This window comes from Aptenodytes patagonicus, chromosome 7, assembly GCF_965638725.1.
Source record: "Aptenodytes patagonicus chromosome 7, bAptPat1.pri.cur, whole genome shotgun sequence".
Lineage (NCBI taxonomy): Eukaryota > Metazoa > Chordata > Aves > Sphenisciformes > Spheniscidae > Aptenodytes > Aptenodytes patagonicus.
In genome coordinates, this window is record NC_134955.1 from 67987749 (window position 1) to 68004877 (window position 17129).

General features: G+C 47.7%; 1 protein-coding gene across 3 annotated transcripts in view; it reads left to right on the top strand.

Moving 5' to 3' along the window:
• The first annotated feature begins 8106 nt into the window (after window positions 1-8106).
• Window positions 8107-17129, top strand: part of ARMH4 (armadillo like helical domain containing 4) — a 78191-nt gene continuing 69168 nt past the window's right edge. For 2 of the 3 annotated variants that reach the window (XM_076345684.1, XM_076345685.1), the window contains exons 1-2: window positions 8111-8155; window positions 14244-15634. In XM_076345684.1, coding sequence (XP_076201799.1) covers window positions 14296-15634 — 1339 coding nt within the window. In that variant the 5' untranslated portion in view covers window positions 8111-8155; window positions 14244-14295. Of the gene's footprint in view, window positions 8156-14243; window positions 15635-17129 lie in introns of all 3 variants that reach the window. The other variant, XM_076345686.1, reaches the window with a different exon arrangement.

Sequence of the window (17129 nt, forward strand, 5' to 3'; positions counted from 1 at the left end):
AAGCCCTTACATCCCTCATAAAGCCCTTGTATCTCTCCTTCAGATACTGTCCCACGACTCAATATGAGCCCATGCACTCTTCATACGACCCATCGCCAGCTTCCCATCCTGTCAGCTACCTCTCCTTGGAGAGGAAAACTTGAGGAGCAAGAACAAGGCTGTAGTGGTGATGTGAGATGCAGAAAGAGTGACGGGACCAGCACACAACCAGTGGCTTCTGGAGGAGGAGGAATCATTGCCAAGGCAGCAGCGGAGGATGCCGGCACATGAAAAAAATAAACAAACAAAAGCCTGTAGCAATTAAAGGCTCCGACACAGAGTTCAAATTGCCTTATGATTTTGTGGGTTTATGTTTTTAATGGGTTTTTTAATTATTTTTTATGGTTAGTATTTTATGCCCTTCCAGAACATGGAAATGCAGTTGAACTTTAAAGCATATGAAAACAATGGTGCCCGAAAATAGGTTTAAATGTCATTCTCACAACAGAGCCGTAACTCTGCCATGTTTGAGCAATACCCCAGTGTACCAAGAATACACGCTCAGTTAGAATTACGCCTGACTGAGCTGGGAATTATATTCAAGAAGCTTTTCTCTGTTTGGGCTTTCTGTCGGGGAAATGATCCCAGAATTCCCCAAGTTACTACCTGGAGCGCTGGTAGTCTGCGCTCGCTGGTTCTTTCAAGGTCAGCAGGAGGAAAGCCGCGTGGTTACTGTGCCTGGTGAGAATATGCTCTCGCTGACATGTGAATTTTCATTCTTTTAAATTCTGTAAAATGCTCCTGAATATCTCTGTGATAGGGGCCTTATAAAGGCATAATATAATATACTTAATGTTGTTGCTCTTGAAATACTTGAAGTCTGAAAATTGGAGTAAAAGTTTAGATAACACAGGATTAATTTAAGTCTAAGCATGATGTTTTCATCACCTGTTTCATCCCTAAATCTCACCTGTTTATGATATCTTACCGTGCCATAATTACATGTTTACAAGACTATGCTTATGTTTTAAATTCAATGTTTCAGGTAAAAATAATTACTTAGATATGTTTTACAAAAATCACAGTCCCTACTTGAAATACATAGCCCATTGCTTCCTCCTAAACGTATTATCGCTGGCTTAGGAAAGATCAGAGTTTACTGCCAATCACATCACCGGCTTGGTAGTCCATTGGAAATCTTTTCTTAAATTACATTAATCAACCACAGTTAACATGAGTTCTGAAATGCAAGCTGCAGCTTAAAAGTGGCTTAATTTAATGGATGGTCTTTCCAGAGCCTAGCAGTTATTGATAATAGAAGCCAGAGACTTAGAAATGTGCCAGGGTTTCATAACGAAATCCGTCCACGCCGTGCTGGTTTAATCAAGGAAGCTGCTTGCATAATGTGAAAAGCGCTCGCGCTCTCCCGAATATGTAACTGTTGAAGAAACAGATGGTGATGCTAACCCGTAAGAATCAGACTATAAATGCATTCAAGAAAACAATATAAATGAAGATAATTATTCACAGTCTAAGGAGATGGTAGGACAATTAAGGCAGCTACTAAGCAGAAGGTCGAGGGGAGTAAAAAGCAGGATCTCCCGAACACAATAAAAAATTATTCCCTGAATGCAGCCAGTTCCTGCAACTCTTGGAAGCGGTGGTATCCTCTGACGAGCAAGGAAGAGGTCGCATAAGGATATAAAAATACGAGAAATTAACCCATCTAAATCAGTGAAAACTCTCCCATTTATATCAAATTTATAAGACAGTTCCTTTTGGCTAGTGCAGTCCTTTTCTTTTTTTCTTTTTTTTTTCCCCCCGCCCGAGACCCTGTTGGCATTCAAGCCACTGGCAGCAAGAAATCTTTTCGAATCTCATGCAGACCTGTTACTGTCACAGAGCAGCACCGTGCGCTCGTCTGCAAGGAGCGGTGGCGAAAGCCATGCTGGTGCCTCGAGGTGGCAGCTACAGAACTATCCCGGAGGGTTAAAAGGGAACATTTTTCATAAAGAAAATGACTTTTCTGTACGAGTCCTGAAATACGGCAGCTCTCAGTTGAATTAATCCCCGCAGTGCGCTCGCAAACATTGAAAACATGAAAGAATGTGTCCTGCAGCATAAACACTGCAGGCCCAAATGGGTACGGCAAGGAGGCATCATGCCCAGCCAATATTCTGTTCCCTTTAATGCCAAAATGCCTATCTGGACCCCTGCAGAGACTCGGATTTCGGCTGAACCCTATGCATATTTCAACAGCAAAGCATTATTATTCTTTCTTGGTCATAAAATAAACAGTCTTTTGTGTCCCTGGCATTGGATGGCTTTGTCTGTGTACTCGCTTTTAAGCTTCCTTAATCCCTATGTACAGGCTCACGGAGGCACGTACCCATTTTTTCTCACAAAATCAGATAGTTGTATACATAGGGCCAGCTTTAGACATAACAAAAGAGCAATTGCTCAGAGATCTGCTGTAGCTTCTGGAGCTCACAGAGTGTCTCCTCACCTTTTCCCAGCACATGGATTCAAGGCAATCCACTTATCCGCTCTCCGAAAGGAGAAAGAGGAAGAAAGCCCATAGTCTTTCTACTGCTTGGGGTTCTATTAACAGCTGGACCTGGTTCCTGCTGTAGGATTTCAGCCTAATTAATTTGAATATTTCCAACACAAAAATGTGTATTTCTCTGCTCATAACCATCCAAAAAGTTGACTGTACTGCCCTAAAGGGGAATAATGAAAACACTGGTGGTGTCTGGATGGAGAGCATGGCTGTTTCACACCAAAATGCAGTCCACCTCCCACCCACGCGTCCCGATACCACGTGTTACCCATGGCAAAGGCCCCCTTCGTCCCTGTGGTTGGGGGCTTTCAGCCCCTCTGTGTTAAGTTTAGTGAGGGCTGTACTGTGAGTAATGGAGTGGCAGTACCGAAACTGCACTCCTTTAAAACCTGTGGGTTCAGGGGTTTCGTTTAACCTCAAGTTTTGAGAAGCAAAAGAAAGCCGGCGTTTTTGAAGTCTCTCTGGGTATTATCTGAACAACTATATTTAAGATGATGGAGAAGCAGAGGGTTTAATGTCAGAACAGTGCTTAGGGTTAGCTTGCTTTGGGGTGGTGTGTCAAGCCTTTCAGCCTGGAGAAAAGGAGGCTGAGGGGAGACCTTACCGCGCTCTACAACTCCCTGAAAGGAGGTTGTAGCGAGGTGGGGGTCGGTCTCTTCTCCCAAGTAACAAGCGATAGGACGAGAGGAAATGGCCTCAAGTTGTGCCAGGGGAGGTTTAGATTGGACATGAGGAAAAATTTCTTTACTGGAAGAGTGGTTAAACATTGGAAGAGGCTGCCCAGGGCAGTGGTTGAGTCCCCATCCCTGGAGGTATTTAAAAGACGTGTAGATGCGGCGCTTAGGGACATGGTTTAGTGGGCATGGTGGTGTTGGGTCAATGGTTGGACTCGATGATCTTAGAGGTCTTTTCCAACCTTAATGATTCTATGATTCTAAGTGCTTTTTTTATTGTCAGCCTAATTTTGTAGTGGAGTATGTAGGACGGGAGAAAAAATATCCAAGCGCTACAGGGAATTGACAGATGGTTCACGTTTTAGCTGAGACTCCGATATGCACGAGGATGGCTTCCTCAGCACTTTATTTCTGGGAAAATTGTAATATGCCGTGTACTTTGATACTAACTGCATTGATTTTGTTAAAGGATATGAAGAAGACTGAGGGCTGTACCGTGATTCAGTTATGGAAGTGAGCATTGGTCCTCCTGGGCTGTATTCCCAGAGCAACTGCAACTGATTCCCGTGACCTTGGACCAGTCAGCAAAAGCCTGATTCTACCCGGAAAAGTGACTGTGTAAAAATGGCACTTTCCTACTCAGCAGATCTGGTCGCTGTGTGCTCTCCAAGTCACATCTGCTGACTTTAGTGACAAAAATAAGTTTTTATGGCTTTCCTGCTCTGTGAGCGCTGCAGAACCACGAGAGCTGGGGAAGCAGAAGCTGGATCCTGTGCCTCCTTGTAGGACTAATGACTATAAATCACAGCCAGCAGTGGGGCTGCACTGGCATCACTTGGCCTTGCACAGCTTTTCTGTTAGTGCTAGTGGTGAGGAACATGGAGGAAAGGAATCCAAGTTGATTCTTTTGATTGAGTTTTAATTGCAGATGGCATTTATCAGGTTTGCAGTTGGAGGAAAAAGAAACCTGTTCATCTGTGAGATGATTACATTTGAAATAATTGATTTGCCGTAAACTTCCTGATACCTTTCTCAGAGTGGACTCGTTTTAAACATACTTCCCTCCCTGACAGGGGATACTGGTCTCACTTTCCCTCATTTAGACTCATTGCTACTCCATTCCAGTGACTGCTGTTTAATGGGAAGAGCAGGTCCCCTTAAAACAGATGCTACCCACTGATGTGAAGGTGAATTGTGTGTTGGAGCTGTGCACTGATTTATGTGCTGGATGCCCCCAATATTCAATTTGGGAAAGTCATTCAGCAGCGAAATTAATGGTAACTATTTTAAAATTGCCTTTACCTTCTGTGGCATGTCCTGACATACTTAGGATAGCTAATATCATGTCATCACCGATGCCAGGAGTAGCATCGTCAGATGCAGTATTCCGATGTCGGGACAATGAATTTGTAGTCCATTTTATACATACAAAATGTGTCTTCATGTAAATTTTTAAGTGACCCAGTCTCTTAATTAGGACATGTTATTTGTACTTTCTGGCTTGTGCAATAAGGCTGCAACAGGAATATCACCTTTTAAAGAAATCCACCGTATGATATTACTACTTTGTGCAACAGAGTTTGCTGTTATAATAATACACAGATCTTATAAGGGACTCTTACAAAAATTAGGTATTGTTATTTCCATTTTACAGAAGGGGAAATGAAGGCAGAGAGCGGTGAAGTTCGGTTTTGAAAGTCGTCTAACAGGTCAGAGCTGGGAATGGGACATGAGTCCCATGCTCTTTACCAGCTACGCTACCCGCATGGAAGAATAAACCAGTTTACATCTGAATTTAATCTCTGAATTTCACCTGAGGGGTGAGAAGTCTTTGAAGGACGAGACCAATAGAGGATTACACTGAAATGTCTCGAACCAGAGTATTGGTAAGAAGGGAAAGGAACAGATGTTTCTTAACTCGCTGTGGAAGTGGGGCCGGTTTTGCTTGGTTACGTATATGCTCTGTGGCATATGGAACTGAGTTAAAAATTAGTATTTCCAATTAATAAACCATAGAAATGAATAACAAAACAGTCCTCTCTGGTGATTTCCAATTTCTGCCTCTTTCATCATGCCTCTTTCTTTCAGTCTGCAGATTTTTTTTGTTGATAACGCAGAAGCCCGTGATTTTGGCAGGTTATGCGGGGTAGAGAAACTTGCAGTGTAGGGGAATTTGCAATTTCAGACAGGGAAAAAACCACAGATAACCGGCTATTTTGGTTACAGTGATGATCAGTGAAATATTTAACCTTGAGCGTATGCACTGCCAATCTGGGTTCAGAGTCAGTCAATGACAAGGGGGAAGTGAAAACCTCTCCAATCTATTAAGTGCTCTGCATGCCTTAGAGAACAGTAGAGCATCAGTTACACATGCTTTACATTTTAAATAACTTTCCTGATAATTTTAAAGGTTAGATAGAAAAGGGGTTGAAAGCAATACCCCTCATTCTGATCCCAGGTCAAATGTTAGGAGTGAATTTTGTGGCCACTGAAACCAAGCCTCCGGCTCGAGCCTGGTGGGCTCATCGCCGACAGCTCCGATTTCTGGCCAGGGGGGTTGTCCTGCCCCTCTCCCCGCACACGGATGACTGAGCGGCTTGGGAATCAATCCCTGACCCGCCACAGCGTGCAGCGCTGCATTGGAAAATAAGCCCTCCTTGATCTCGGTTTGCTGTAAAATCTGGCTATACCATTAGCTTCAGAGGTGGCACCTCCTCCACGGCTGAGCCATCCCCTCTTCTCAGTCAGAGCCCTCGGCCAAGATGAAACGGGCAGAACAGAAGATGAACCTGTGGGGAGTTTTGGGTCCCTAATCTGGGAGTTAATGGTGTTTAAAATGGCCACAAAAATGCAGCTCTTATCTCTTCCCCCCCCCCCCCCCCCCCCCCCGGCTCTGTCTCCCTTACAGGAGAGAGTAAACATCCTTTCTTTTCACATATTTGTATTTTTTTTTAAAAAAGATGTTGCAGCACTAGACATATTGATTCATGAATAATTTCCCAGATTTTACAATTCATAGACGCAAAGCCAGAGGGACTATTCCCCTCGTTTTGTCTGACTGTTTGCTCCTCCAAGCCTAACTCTGAAGTTCTTTCTGATGTCTTTTGCCAATGACTCTTTATTGCTGATACAGGCATTTTTACACTTTATTTTCAACTTATGCAGAGATTAGCAATATTACCCTGAAAGAAATTGCCCTGACCTACAACAAATCAGTCTTTTAAAAGTTTTAATATTGGATGCAGAGTGCTACCAAAATGAATTGGGTTGGTTCCAGTTGGTTGAAATCCAGTAGAAAACACTCTGTTTCTCTAAAATTAGATAGGTAAAACATTGGGGTGAGTCTAGCAAAGAGAACAAGCCGCTGATATAAACGTTATTTCCAGTAGCACAACAAACAGAAAAAAAAAACCCAAAAAAAGAACAATTTCTTGATGAGGAATATCTCAGTTTTCCTCAGTCAGTTCTTTTATGTTCATAGAATCATAGAATGGTTTGGGTTGGAAGGGACCTCTCAAGGTAATCCAGTCCAACCCCCCTGCCGTGGGCAGGGACATCTTCAACTAGATCAGGTTGCTCAGAGCCCCGTCCAACCTGACCTGGAATGTTTCCAGGGATGGGGCATCTACCACCTCTCTGGGCAACCTGGGCCAGGGCTTCACCACCCTCAGCATAAAAAATTTCTTCCTTAGATCTAATCTGGATCCTTTTTTAGTTTAAAGCCATTACCTCTTGTCCTGTCAAATAGATGTTGTTTATTTACAGAGCCCAGTGTTTGACAGGTATGAGCAGGGTAAATCTTACTCTCTTATGTGTGTGTGTGTGTGGGGGGGAAGGAGCCTCATTTTATAGTTTATTATAACTGGAAGTACAGAGGGATTCACCGACTTGCTTCATGCGGTAGAGCACATTCATAGCAAAGTCAAGATTTTGACTCTCCTCTCCCTCTCCTGTATCATTCCTCTATTCCCTCCTAGCAATTCCCCCCCCCAAATCTCTCTGCCCCAGCCTTTTCCTCCTTTGAAAGAGCATGATCTTTGGCCTCTTCTCACCTGTCCCTGCCCACCGTGAACGCTTTGCACCTGCTGCAGCACCGCTCTGAATGAGTCATTGCCCAAGGCGGGGTATAAAACCCTGTGTGGGCAGCTGAGACCTTGTGGTGCCCCTGACACCAGGCTGGAGGGGGGGAGAGAGAGGACGATAAGCTGGTCTCTTCTCTTGGTTTTGGAGGCAAGGTATGGGCTTCTGAGCTGCTATTTGGTGAAATGAGTTGATACGTGCTCCAGGGTCTGATGGTGTAAAGGTTTTCTGTTAGACTAGCTGTGGGGTTCCCGGTGGAAAAAAAACAGTGGGAGAAGGAAAACAGGAGCAAAACTGTTTGCTTTTCTTTCTCCCTGGCCAAACAGGTGCTTAAAGAAAAGAAACTGAAGTAAGCTCTCCTGATATGTGTGTGGGATGCTATTTAAGAAGTCCTCCTCCTTTGCAGAGAGAGCGTTGGGGGGGAAGGTGACCTCTACAGCCAAAAATACTGGAGGAGCGTCTGTCACAGCTGGAAGACTTCTAAGGGTGCTGTAGGCCTTGCTTCTGCATCTCGTAAGAAGCAAAGAGAGGGAGCCTGTTGGGTTAGACCCCGATCCCGGCTTGCGAGGAAGAGTCGGGTGCCGAAACTTCCTTTCGGAGAAGGAGAAAATGGGGGGGGGGGGGGGAAACCAACACAAAAACCCGGCTGCGGGTCACCTCTGCCCAAGGGATGCGGGTGGCGTTGGGTACCAAACCCACCGTGGCGAGGCGGGAGCGGCCGCACGGGCGGAGCGGGCCGGCCCCCGACACCGCCCCGCCGGGGCGGTGTCGGGGGCCGGCCCGCTCCGCCCGTGCGGCCGCGGGGCGCTGGGGGCGAGCACGGCGCGCCGCCGAGGTACCGGGCGGAGGCGGCGGGAGGCAGGTGAGCGACCGACACCACCCCCCACCACCACCACCCCCCCTCCCCCCGAGCCGAATTTTCCCCGTGTTTCTTCATTGTATTTATTAAATGGGGGGGGGGGGGGGGGGTAACGATGCTTGGCTGCCCGCGGGGCAGCGCATCCTCGGCGCGGTTCTTTGTTCCCGGCGAGCGGGCTGGTTCCCCGCAGCCCCGGGGGATTGGAGACCCCGGGGGGGGGGGGGGGGTAAGCGGGATACGCCGTCCCGCGGGAATGAGGGTGGCCCCTCGGAAAATCTTGGGGGGGGGTGGGGTGGGTGGGTTCTTCTCTCGGCGTTGGGGTGGGGGGGGGAGCGGTGACCACCGCCGTCCCTCTGTCCTGCTGCGGGCCTGGGCTGGAGAAATCCCCGGGTGGTTGTTTGCACTTGATCCGTTGGCGTGGTGGGCGGCTGTAGGGGAAGGGTGCACTTCTGGGTCTTTAAGCTCCCCTGTAAATATGGCTAAGGAGGGCAGGGGGATGGATCTGTACCCCACAAGCAGGCGCGCTGGGTGTAATCAAGCCTTGGGCCACCCCTAATCCCATTCCCTTGCCAGCAAGCAGCTTCTACCCAAGCTAAAAGGGCCTGACAAGGTGTATTTAATCTGATCTTAAACCTTCACCTGCAGAGACTCATGATCCTCCAGGAGATCTACTGCGCGGTGTTGCTGTCTGCGTTAGGCGAGGCGCTGAAATTTCTGAGTGTTGCTTGCCGATTGGAATGTGAACGCTACCGGTCTGCTCCCAGTGAGTCTGGAGAGGAGCATTTCCATCCTTCTGGTGTTTGAAAACTGCTACACCCTTTGGCCTCATTCTTACCCCACCCCCCCCCCCAATCTTTTTAATCCCTCAGGAATTTGGTAGACCTCTGACTTCTGTGGTGCTGGGAATCTGGCACGGGTCAGAAGCCGTGAAGAACTATGCGGCTTTTACTTGCAAATCTGAGGAGGGATTTCCATAGGTGGTCTGCTGTTCTGAACAAAGCAAGTGATCGCTTAGCGGTTGGGGGAATAATGCCTAAAACATGTCATGTCTCTCCCTTCTCAAAGAACTACTGCTGGAACACCAATGCTGGAAGTGGAGGCGATGTATTATGTATTAAGATGCCTCACTAGGACGGGTAGGAGGCTGTCCTTATAGAATATTAATATCTCATTTGTTTGCTTGTAAGGCTCCATCCTCAAAGGTAGAGGAAGATGTGCCCCTCTGATGCGTGGTTGTGTCTACACAGTTTTGCTCATCCGGCTTGGGCTGTGTTGGTAGCTGGTGTGGAGTCCTGTCACTGTTGGGATTTTGCTGTGAGCTGTTGGAAGTGGCTTAAGCAGTTAAGGTCTGTTTATCTGAACTATGTGCCGTAAGAGCATCAGCTCTACAATCCACTTGATTGAACTGGGCAAGGATATAATGTAAGACAAAATGAAGGCATTTTTCTCAGCTTGTCTGCAAAAGTAGGAGTTGGAGCTCTGCAGTGTATTATCTGCTGGCTTTTGTATTCAGCACGAGTAAATAAGGCTTGGATAGCATACGTTAGCACTCCGGTAACACAGCATTTGATTGCTGGCAGTTGCTTGACTTGTATGTTTTGGCTGAATCTTCACATTAAAAGATTTGCAGCGTTTTTGTCCATTTCCCTTATCAAATCAGTAGATGAATTGCGAAGCCGAGCACATCCAGGACTGTTCAGCCAGTCAAAGCTGGCATAATCAAGCTTGTATTTGGAGGTGCAAAAAGCTGTATTCTGCAAAGGCTAGACAGTGATTTGTCTGAAGCTGACCTGCTAATCTCCTGTGCTCTCTGCTATATGATGCATGCAGCCACTTCAGCTTTGGAGTACAAGTATCCTCTCTGTGTGGGAGAGGGATTGTTAGAACAGGGCTATTAATTGAAGTGAGTTAAAAGCTCAATGCCTTTTTTCTCGCTGTTCCAACAGTTCAGGAAAAACACAGCCAGGACTTGCCAAAGACAGAAAATAACAGCAAAGGGTTTTCTTGGGAGTTTTCTCTAAGTAAACTGGCTAGGTGAAACTCTAAAAAGCCATCCTAGGGAGCAGCTGCATACAACTGGGACAGAGGGGAGAGTTGCATCCTTTGCAGCATGTGTCTGCAGTGCTGGTCCACCTAAGGAGCAGCTATTGAATGACAGAAACCTGGTCTGCTCTGTGCTTGTCCCCTTCAAGCCTGCCCTGTTGGAGTGACCATAACAGGATGGGGTTCCTTCTGGGGTTCCTTTCATCAGACTTCCTGACAGCTGACTCTTCAAACAGGTCTCTCAAATTCACAGAGGGGGTTAATGGTTTAATTGCTAGTGCTAACTGTACGGAGCAAGGAAGCAGCCTGGTTCAGAGAGATCCAACTGAGTCTGCAGGACCGCTTCAGCTGGTGACCGATTTGCCTTTATTGTCCCTCAGCTTGGTGACTTGCCCACTGTAGTAGATGGTTCTTATTCTGATGGGCAGCTTCTGGAGATGCCTGGTTTTGGCACCTGTTTTTAGCCTAGCAGTCCTTTGTGCTTCTTTCCAGCCTACCAGGTGTTAAAACTTATTTTCTTTTTCCATGCTAAAGGTAAAGCTCCTTGGCTGTCTGCGGTTGCACTGCCTTTGCAGCTAGGGGAACTGCATCTCTTGGGACTTGTTGTTATTAAGTGCAGGGGAAGTAGCTGGTGTTGTCTCTTGCCCTCTGTGTGCGCTTCCTATTTGAAGCAAGGATTAGTTTTCCACTGAGAGCCTGGCCAGCGCTTGGCAGCTGTCCTCCAGGGCTTCAGCTCGGAGAATGCCAGGTGAAATCTGGGGACAAGGAATTCCTGCGGCATGAAATACTGAGTTACTCTACAGCTTCAAGCTAGTAATGAAAAAGCTTAAGCTTACTACAGAGGAGGTGCTTGGTCAGAGCAGCATGTTCCAGCTTGCTTTTATTGCTTGGCTAAGGCTGTAGAGCAGACTAACTGTAAAAATAGCCAGATGGGAGGATTAAATGTATAGCCCAATGCAGCTTGAGTAACAAACTGCTTTGCAGCCAGCTACCTGCTAAAACCTGGATCGCTTTTGCATTGAGTGGAAGTGCTACAGCAAGGTGTCAAACTCTGCTTAAGAAGATAGCCAGGTCACTGCTGTTCATACACTGTCTAATCCAGCCTCTTCCTAAAGCTAAATAGATCTTAAGCTCTGATTAATCTTCTTTGAAGCCTGAACTTGTGCCATTATCCTGCAGCAAGCTCCATGCTGCTACCTCCAGTCTTCATTGAATGTAGAGGTCTAGGTTAGCTTAGATCTAGCTGTTGTGGATTTCCTGAGCAAATAACTCTCCAACTTTATTTTCACCCTTTACAAATGTAGGACCGTGGCCAACAGTGCTTTTCAGACTGGGGGAAACAGTATGAGGCTGCTTAAAGTACCACAGGAACTCTTGTATCAGGCTAGTACTGACTGCTCAGATTATCTACTAGCCAGAAGGAGGAAAGGCTCTTACTGCTTTTTTAATGTTTTAATTAATGGATTTCTAAAAGCCAGCCTTTTAGGGAGCAGCTTTCCCTCTTATTCACTGACACTCCTGATCCTAGTAAAGATGGAGTAAACTTGTTGGGAAGAGATTAATGTCTTGGTACTTCTGCTAACCACCTCCTGAATGTCTTAGGCTGTTTGAGAAACTAGAGCTAGAAACCTACAAATGTATATACACATGTACATATGACTGCAACAGAAATGCTATGGCTGTCTTTCAAGTGCAGCTGGAGTTCTGTTTAGGTTTAACCACTGCTAAAACTACTTACATAGCCTAAAAAGACTCCTGACTTCTAGAGAAACTGTATTTGGATCCAAACTGTTCTTTTAAAAAAAAAACCAACAACAAACTCTTGATGTTTCAGTATGTCTGATCTTAACTGGCCCTTGCTAAAGGGGGTGTGAGGTGAACATAATTTATATTATCAGCATGGCAAGGCAGATGCATGTCATTGGGCACTATCAATTTAACTTTCATAATATACTCCTAGTGCTTTTTAATTACACAAGTGCATAAAGGATTAGCCTGGAAGAATAGCTGAATACTGTTGGTTTTCAACTATTTTTTTTGGCAGGGAGGGTAGAGGAGATAGATGGGTGGCCACCCGTCCTCCAGAGAAAGGAGATGCTAAAAATAAAGTGGAAGGTATCTATGCTGTTGCTGGTGAACAGCTTCTTGTGACTTCTGTTTGTCCCTGAGCACCTGCTGCATGTGTGTGGCCTGTGACAGGGAATTATTCCAGCAGCTCAAACTGCTGAGGGCCAGGGCTGCAGGGAGAGTGGAAAAAGTGACTCGGTGTGCCCTGAAGGCTCAACCAGATAATGGAGCCTGCAGTAGTTGACTCTGACCTGTGTCTCTCAGCTGGTAATGCTGAGGTTGTCTTCTCTGCGACAGACAGTACTGCAGACCGTAAGGGTCTTTGGCTAGAGAAGTCTTTCTCCTGTGTGGAATAAGAGGGATGTTTTACAATGGAAATACACATAGCTGTGTGTGACCAGACCAGATATAACATAAGCTTTCTGATGTCTTGCTTGTGTTTAGCTGACTGGACATGTACAATAACCCTTTCCAAAAGGAGACAAATGTACATGAGCAGCAGGACACAGAGGGCCTTTGAGGTAGATGAACTAGCACAAATGTGGTGTTACCGAGATCCCTCTCCCCACAGCAGCAGTTACCTCTTGCACAGCATCACATGGGTGCATGAGAAGACATGGAAGAGTGATACACTATTGTTTAACAAAGCAGTGCTAGGCGGCTTGCTGCTGCACTGTGTGTGTACAAATGCAAGTAATATTTATCTACGTGCTGTTTGGGTGGGGAAATGAGGAGTCTAGCAAGCTGGGAGACTCATCCTGGCGCTCATGAGCGAGACTGCGGAGGGTGATCTGTGCTCTTCTTTGGAAGGCTGAGGGGTGGTTCTGACAACCCCAACCTCTTTCCTTACTAATATTCGTTAGTCCTGCAGCTCGAAGGTAAGAGCAGTTCACTTGTGAAACTGAGAACATACCAGCTAAAGCAAGTGAAGCTGTTGATGGTTGGAGGCTCCTTCCAGTAGGGCTTGACTGTGCCACTGACAAGCTGCCTCCTGGAACTGGGAAGAGGACCTTACCAGATCTGCTGTGTGATGGAGGGCTGTTTGCTCTGTGTGTGACTTGTGTGACCAGCTGTCCTACATGTCATGAGTGGGGCCTTGGGTGGGACGGTCTTCTGCTGTTGAACTATGGTGCAGCAAGCCCAGGACTGAGAGGCACTTGCCCTGAGGAAGGTGGCTGGGAGCAGGCAGCTGCTGCTGCTGCGAGGTCCTCCATCTGTCCGGCAGCCTGTGCTGTGTTACTGGAGGCAACAGAGCCTGCCAAGAGCAGGGTGTCAGCTGGCTGTATCACTGCTGGGCTACTGGTTCAGTGCTCTCTTGGAAACTCTTGAAGCACACAATGATTATACACATAACTTTCTGGAAGTGCCTCTATGGTGCAGTGCAGCGTAAACACTGTGCTAATGCAGCAGTGCTGCTGTCTGGGCTGTAGCCTTTCTCTGTGGGGTCAAGGAGCTCATACAGGACGTGACACTAATGCAGCCCTAAAGCCTCCTCTTTGGGCTCTGGTCCTGTGTTGTGCCCTATAGACCCACCTTGTTCTCTGTGCAAGTTCCTTGGTTTCCTTCTGTGCCAATGCACCGAACAGGGCTTGCCATAACAGGCCTGAGACTTCAGTCTGGCCCTGACAAGCATTGGTCCTGGACTTCGTAAAGGACAAACAGGTTGATCCTCATCATATGCCTGCAAGTCTGATGCCTGCTGGGTAGAGCATAGCACCCTACCACTGGGGTGAGAGCTTGGCAAGGTCTGTCTTGGGCTTCAGATCAAGATTTGTTTTTTGTCTGGCGTGAGACTTCAGATTGGGTAGGCTAGGAACAGTAAAACAGATGGAGGGATCCATTGCTTGGGATGTGTAGGAGGGATCTGCTCAGAACTGGCCATAGACTAGCATGCTTGGAACTTGTCACCCGGTTATTTAAGTCCCTGGGTCAATAGGTGGTTATGGGTATGTGTAATCTTGGTTCCTTTTTCCCTTTCTAGGTCTTTCACTCTGGACTTGTCAGCCTTGCAGGCTTCTGGGCACATCTCAGCTATGAGTAGATCAATAGGATTTAACATCTGTGTGGTCACCTGCAGCATCCTGCTCTTGTCCTCCAGTCCACCATGCCTTGCATCTCAGCCACTGGAGGAGAGGGACATGACAAAGGTCCAGCATGGCCCCTGGGCAGGGAATGGGGTAGAAGATGAAAGGACAAGCATGTTGAACTTGAAAAATAACCTGGGCCCTTCTGAGCAGACTGTCTCTGAAGAGCCATGTGGAGTGTCAGCAAAGCCATCTGGGATGCCCTTAAATGAAGCTTTCACTGCAGAAAGAGAAATGCTGCCTGTAAGCCCGAGCCATGTTATCCCAGGCAGCCAGGGCCTGGGTGCTCACACCTCTGCTGTGGCAGTGGCTGCCACAGATGAGGAGGAGCTGGGTCCCACAAAGTCAGAGCTGGATGAGAATGATTCATTCAAGGCCATGCTGACCACAGCTGTGACCACGCTGAGCCCTGCTGTCCAGGAGGAGTCTGTTGGTGGCCCCATTAGCGAGACCACCACAGAGGGTGGTGTTGAAGTAGAGTACAACTCTGCTGGCCTCTCAGCAAATGCCCTTTCTGGGACAGCTGTGGAGGAGGAGGAGGCGACAGAGAGCAACTCACACCCCTCAGTTGTGCCCCAGTCCACACTGTACCCCAGCTCTCCCAGCTGGAAAATAGCAAGCGACCACCCTGTCATCCCGACTCCCCAGGCTCATGGCATGACCTCCGAGGTGGGAATGCCAAGAGCCCGCACAGGGAGCCCTCTGAAGTCCCTGGCTGTGCGAGCATCTGTGGCTGCAAAACGTCCCCTTGTGGTGACTGAGGCCTCCCTCCACCTGGAAGCAGGGACGGGTGTCAGGCGAGGAAAGCTGCCTGCTACAGCTGGCACTGTCAGCATCCACCCAATGGACACTGTGCCACCTGACTGGGATGACACGAAACTGGGGGACATAAGTCAAGGGGGAAGCATGTCTCATGAGGAGGTGACAGAGGACCTGGAGGCAACAGAACCATCCCAGACCCCATGGGGAGGTGTGGGGGAGGAAGAGGATGCAACAAGAGTGCCGCCATCCCCAGCGTCCTCTCCACCAACTCCTGAGCTTGCCAAGGAGACCAACTGCACAGCGCCGGTGCAAGGGGAGGAGTTGCCGGCAGCTTCTACAGGCAGCAGTGATGCTGTCCACACTGTGAACCTGACGGGCGTGGACATGGCTGATCTCAACTCTCTGGAAAACATAAATGCAGTCACAGCAGAGGAGGAGAAAAGCATCCTGCCATCACAGCTGGAGGCTGCTGTGGTGACAGGTACACAGTCTGACCTCTCTTCTACTCTGGAAAGCTCATGGAAAGGTAAAAACTTGCCTGTTACAGACGCTTGCCTGTAAGTGTAGGTTTAGGAGGGATGCTCTTGGGAATCTGTGCTTCCTTTCAGGGAGATAAAGTGGAGAAAGGTGTGATCTTGATACCTGCAATAGAGGTAGGACACCTCTTGCCCCCCCCCCCCGCCCCCCCAGGAAAGGCTGTGGACCTCTGTGGAGGGGTAACAGCCTAAAGAGGTAATTCACATCTATAAAGTACTACCTAGCCTTGGCTGTTCCTATATATGATGTCCCTGTGTAGAGGTAGGCACAATCTGTTGGGCGGTATCCTGTCCTGACTGTTATGTGAAGCAACTGTATTGAGCTGCCTCTTCTGCTCCTCAAGCTGGGAGAGGGTGGCTGTAGCAGCAAACAGGAAAGCTGAGACTGGAAAGGCTGTGGCAGCTGAGCCTGGGGTTGAAGGGTGTACTTGAGCATGGAGGTGTCTGTAGAGAGTTGGAGTCTCATCAGCAGAGACTTGGTGCCAGTTAAAAAACCTTGCTTTGTTAGCACTCTGCGTGTGTGGTGTATTAACCAAAGCAGGGCCTTCAGTTTTGGTGCTCGCATAGCGGTTGAGGGGGACAGCTGTAGTCTGGTTGTAGGCAGCTTGCCTTGAGCAGAGATAGGTAAATCTGCTTTGAGTAACCCTCTGGTATGCCTCTCCTGTGACTATGGAGGGAGCCCAGCCTCTGACCCACTGGTTAAACACTTTATTTCAAGGAGGATAACGCTCCCCAAATGTCCCTTTGATATGGCAAGTGCAAGGACCCAAAGGTGGTCCTTGCAGAGCTTCAGAGTGAGCTAGTGCAAAATGGAGGGGGGAATAATTCCTGGGGGATTAAATTAATTAGCATCTGGGATCACCTGGCTCTCAGCTGCTAGCTATGGACACTTGCAGTCAGTGCAGAAGATGCAGAGACAATGGATGGCTGTAAATGCTTCCTAAATCCAGGAATAGGTGATCTGTCCCGGTAGCCTGTAAGTAACTGACATCTTCTGTGACTTTACAAGGATGCTCAGATCAAAAGATCTGTCCAGAGCTCTGTTTGTCCTTTGTAACAAAAGCTCCTGGTGTTGTCCCCCCAGCCTAGAGCGAAGCTGTGGCCGGGCTCTGACTGTCCAGTGTTTGTGCCAGCTCTGTTACCAGCAGGCAGAAATCTTCCCCCTGGACAGCCTGCCACAGGCTGACGGTGTCACCCGGTACTGTACTTACCTGCAGAGATGGCACCTCCAGCCTGCTGACAATGTTTCCACTCAGTAGTTAAAAAAAAAAAAAACTGGTAGAAATGTGGGGGGAAAGTTCTAGTTGGGTTTTAGCCTAGGAACTTGTCACTGCCCACTGAGGAACATGAGCTGGGGTTTAGGACTTTGTTTTAATTGCTGGGCATCTTTAATCTTCTCCCTTAGGCTGCAGGGGCAAAAGGATGACTTCCCCTCACTGCATCCAAAAGATCTAGCTTTTGCTGTAAAAGAAGGAAAGCTAATTG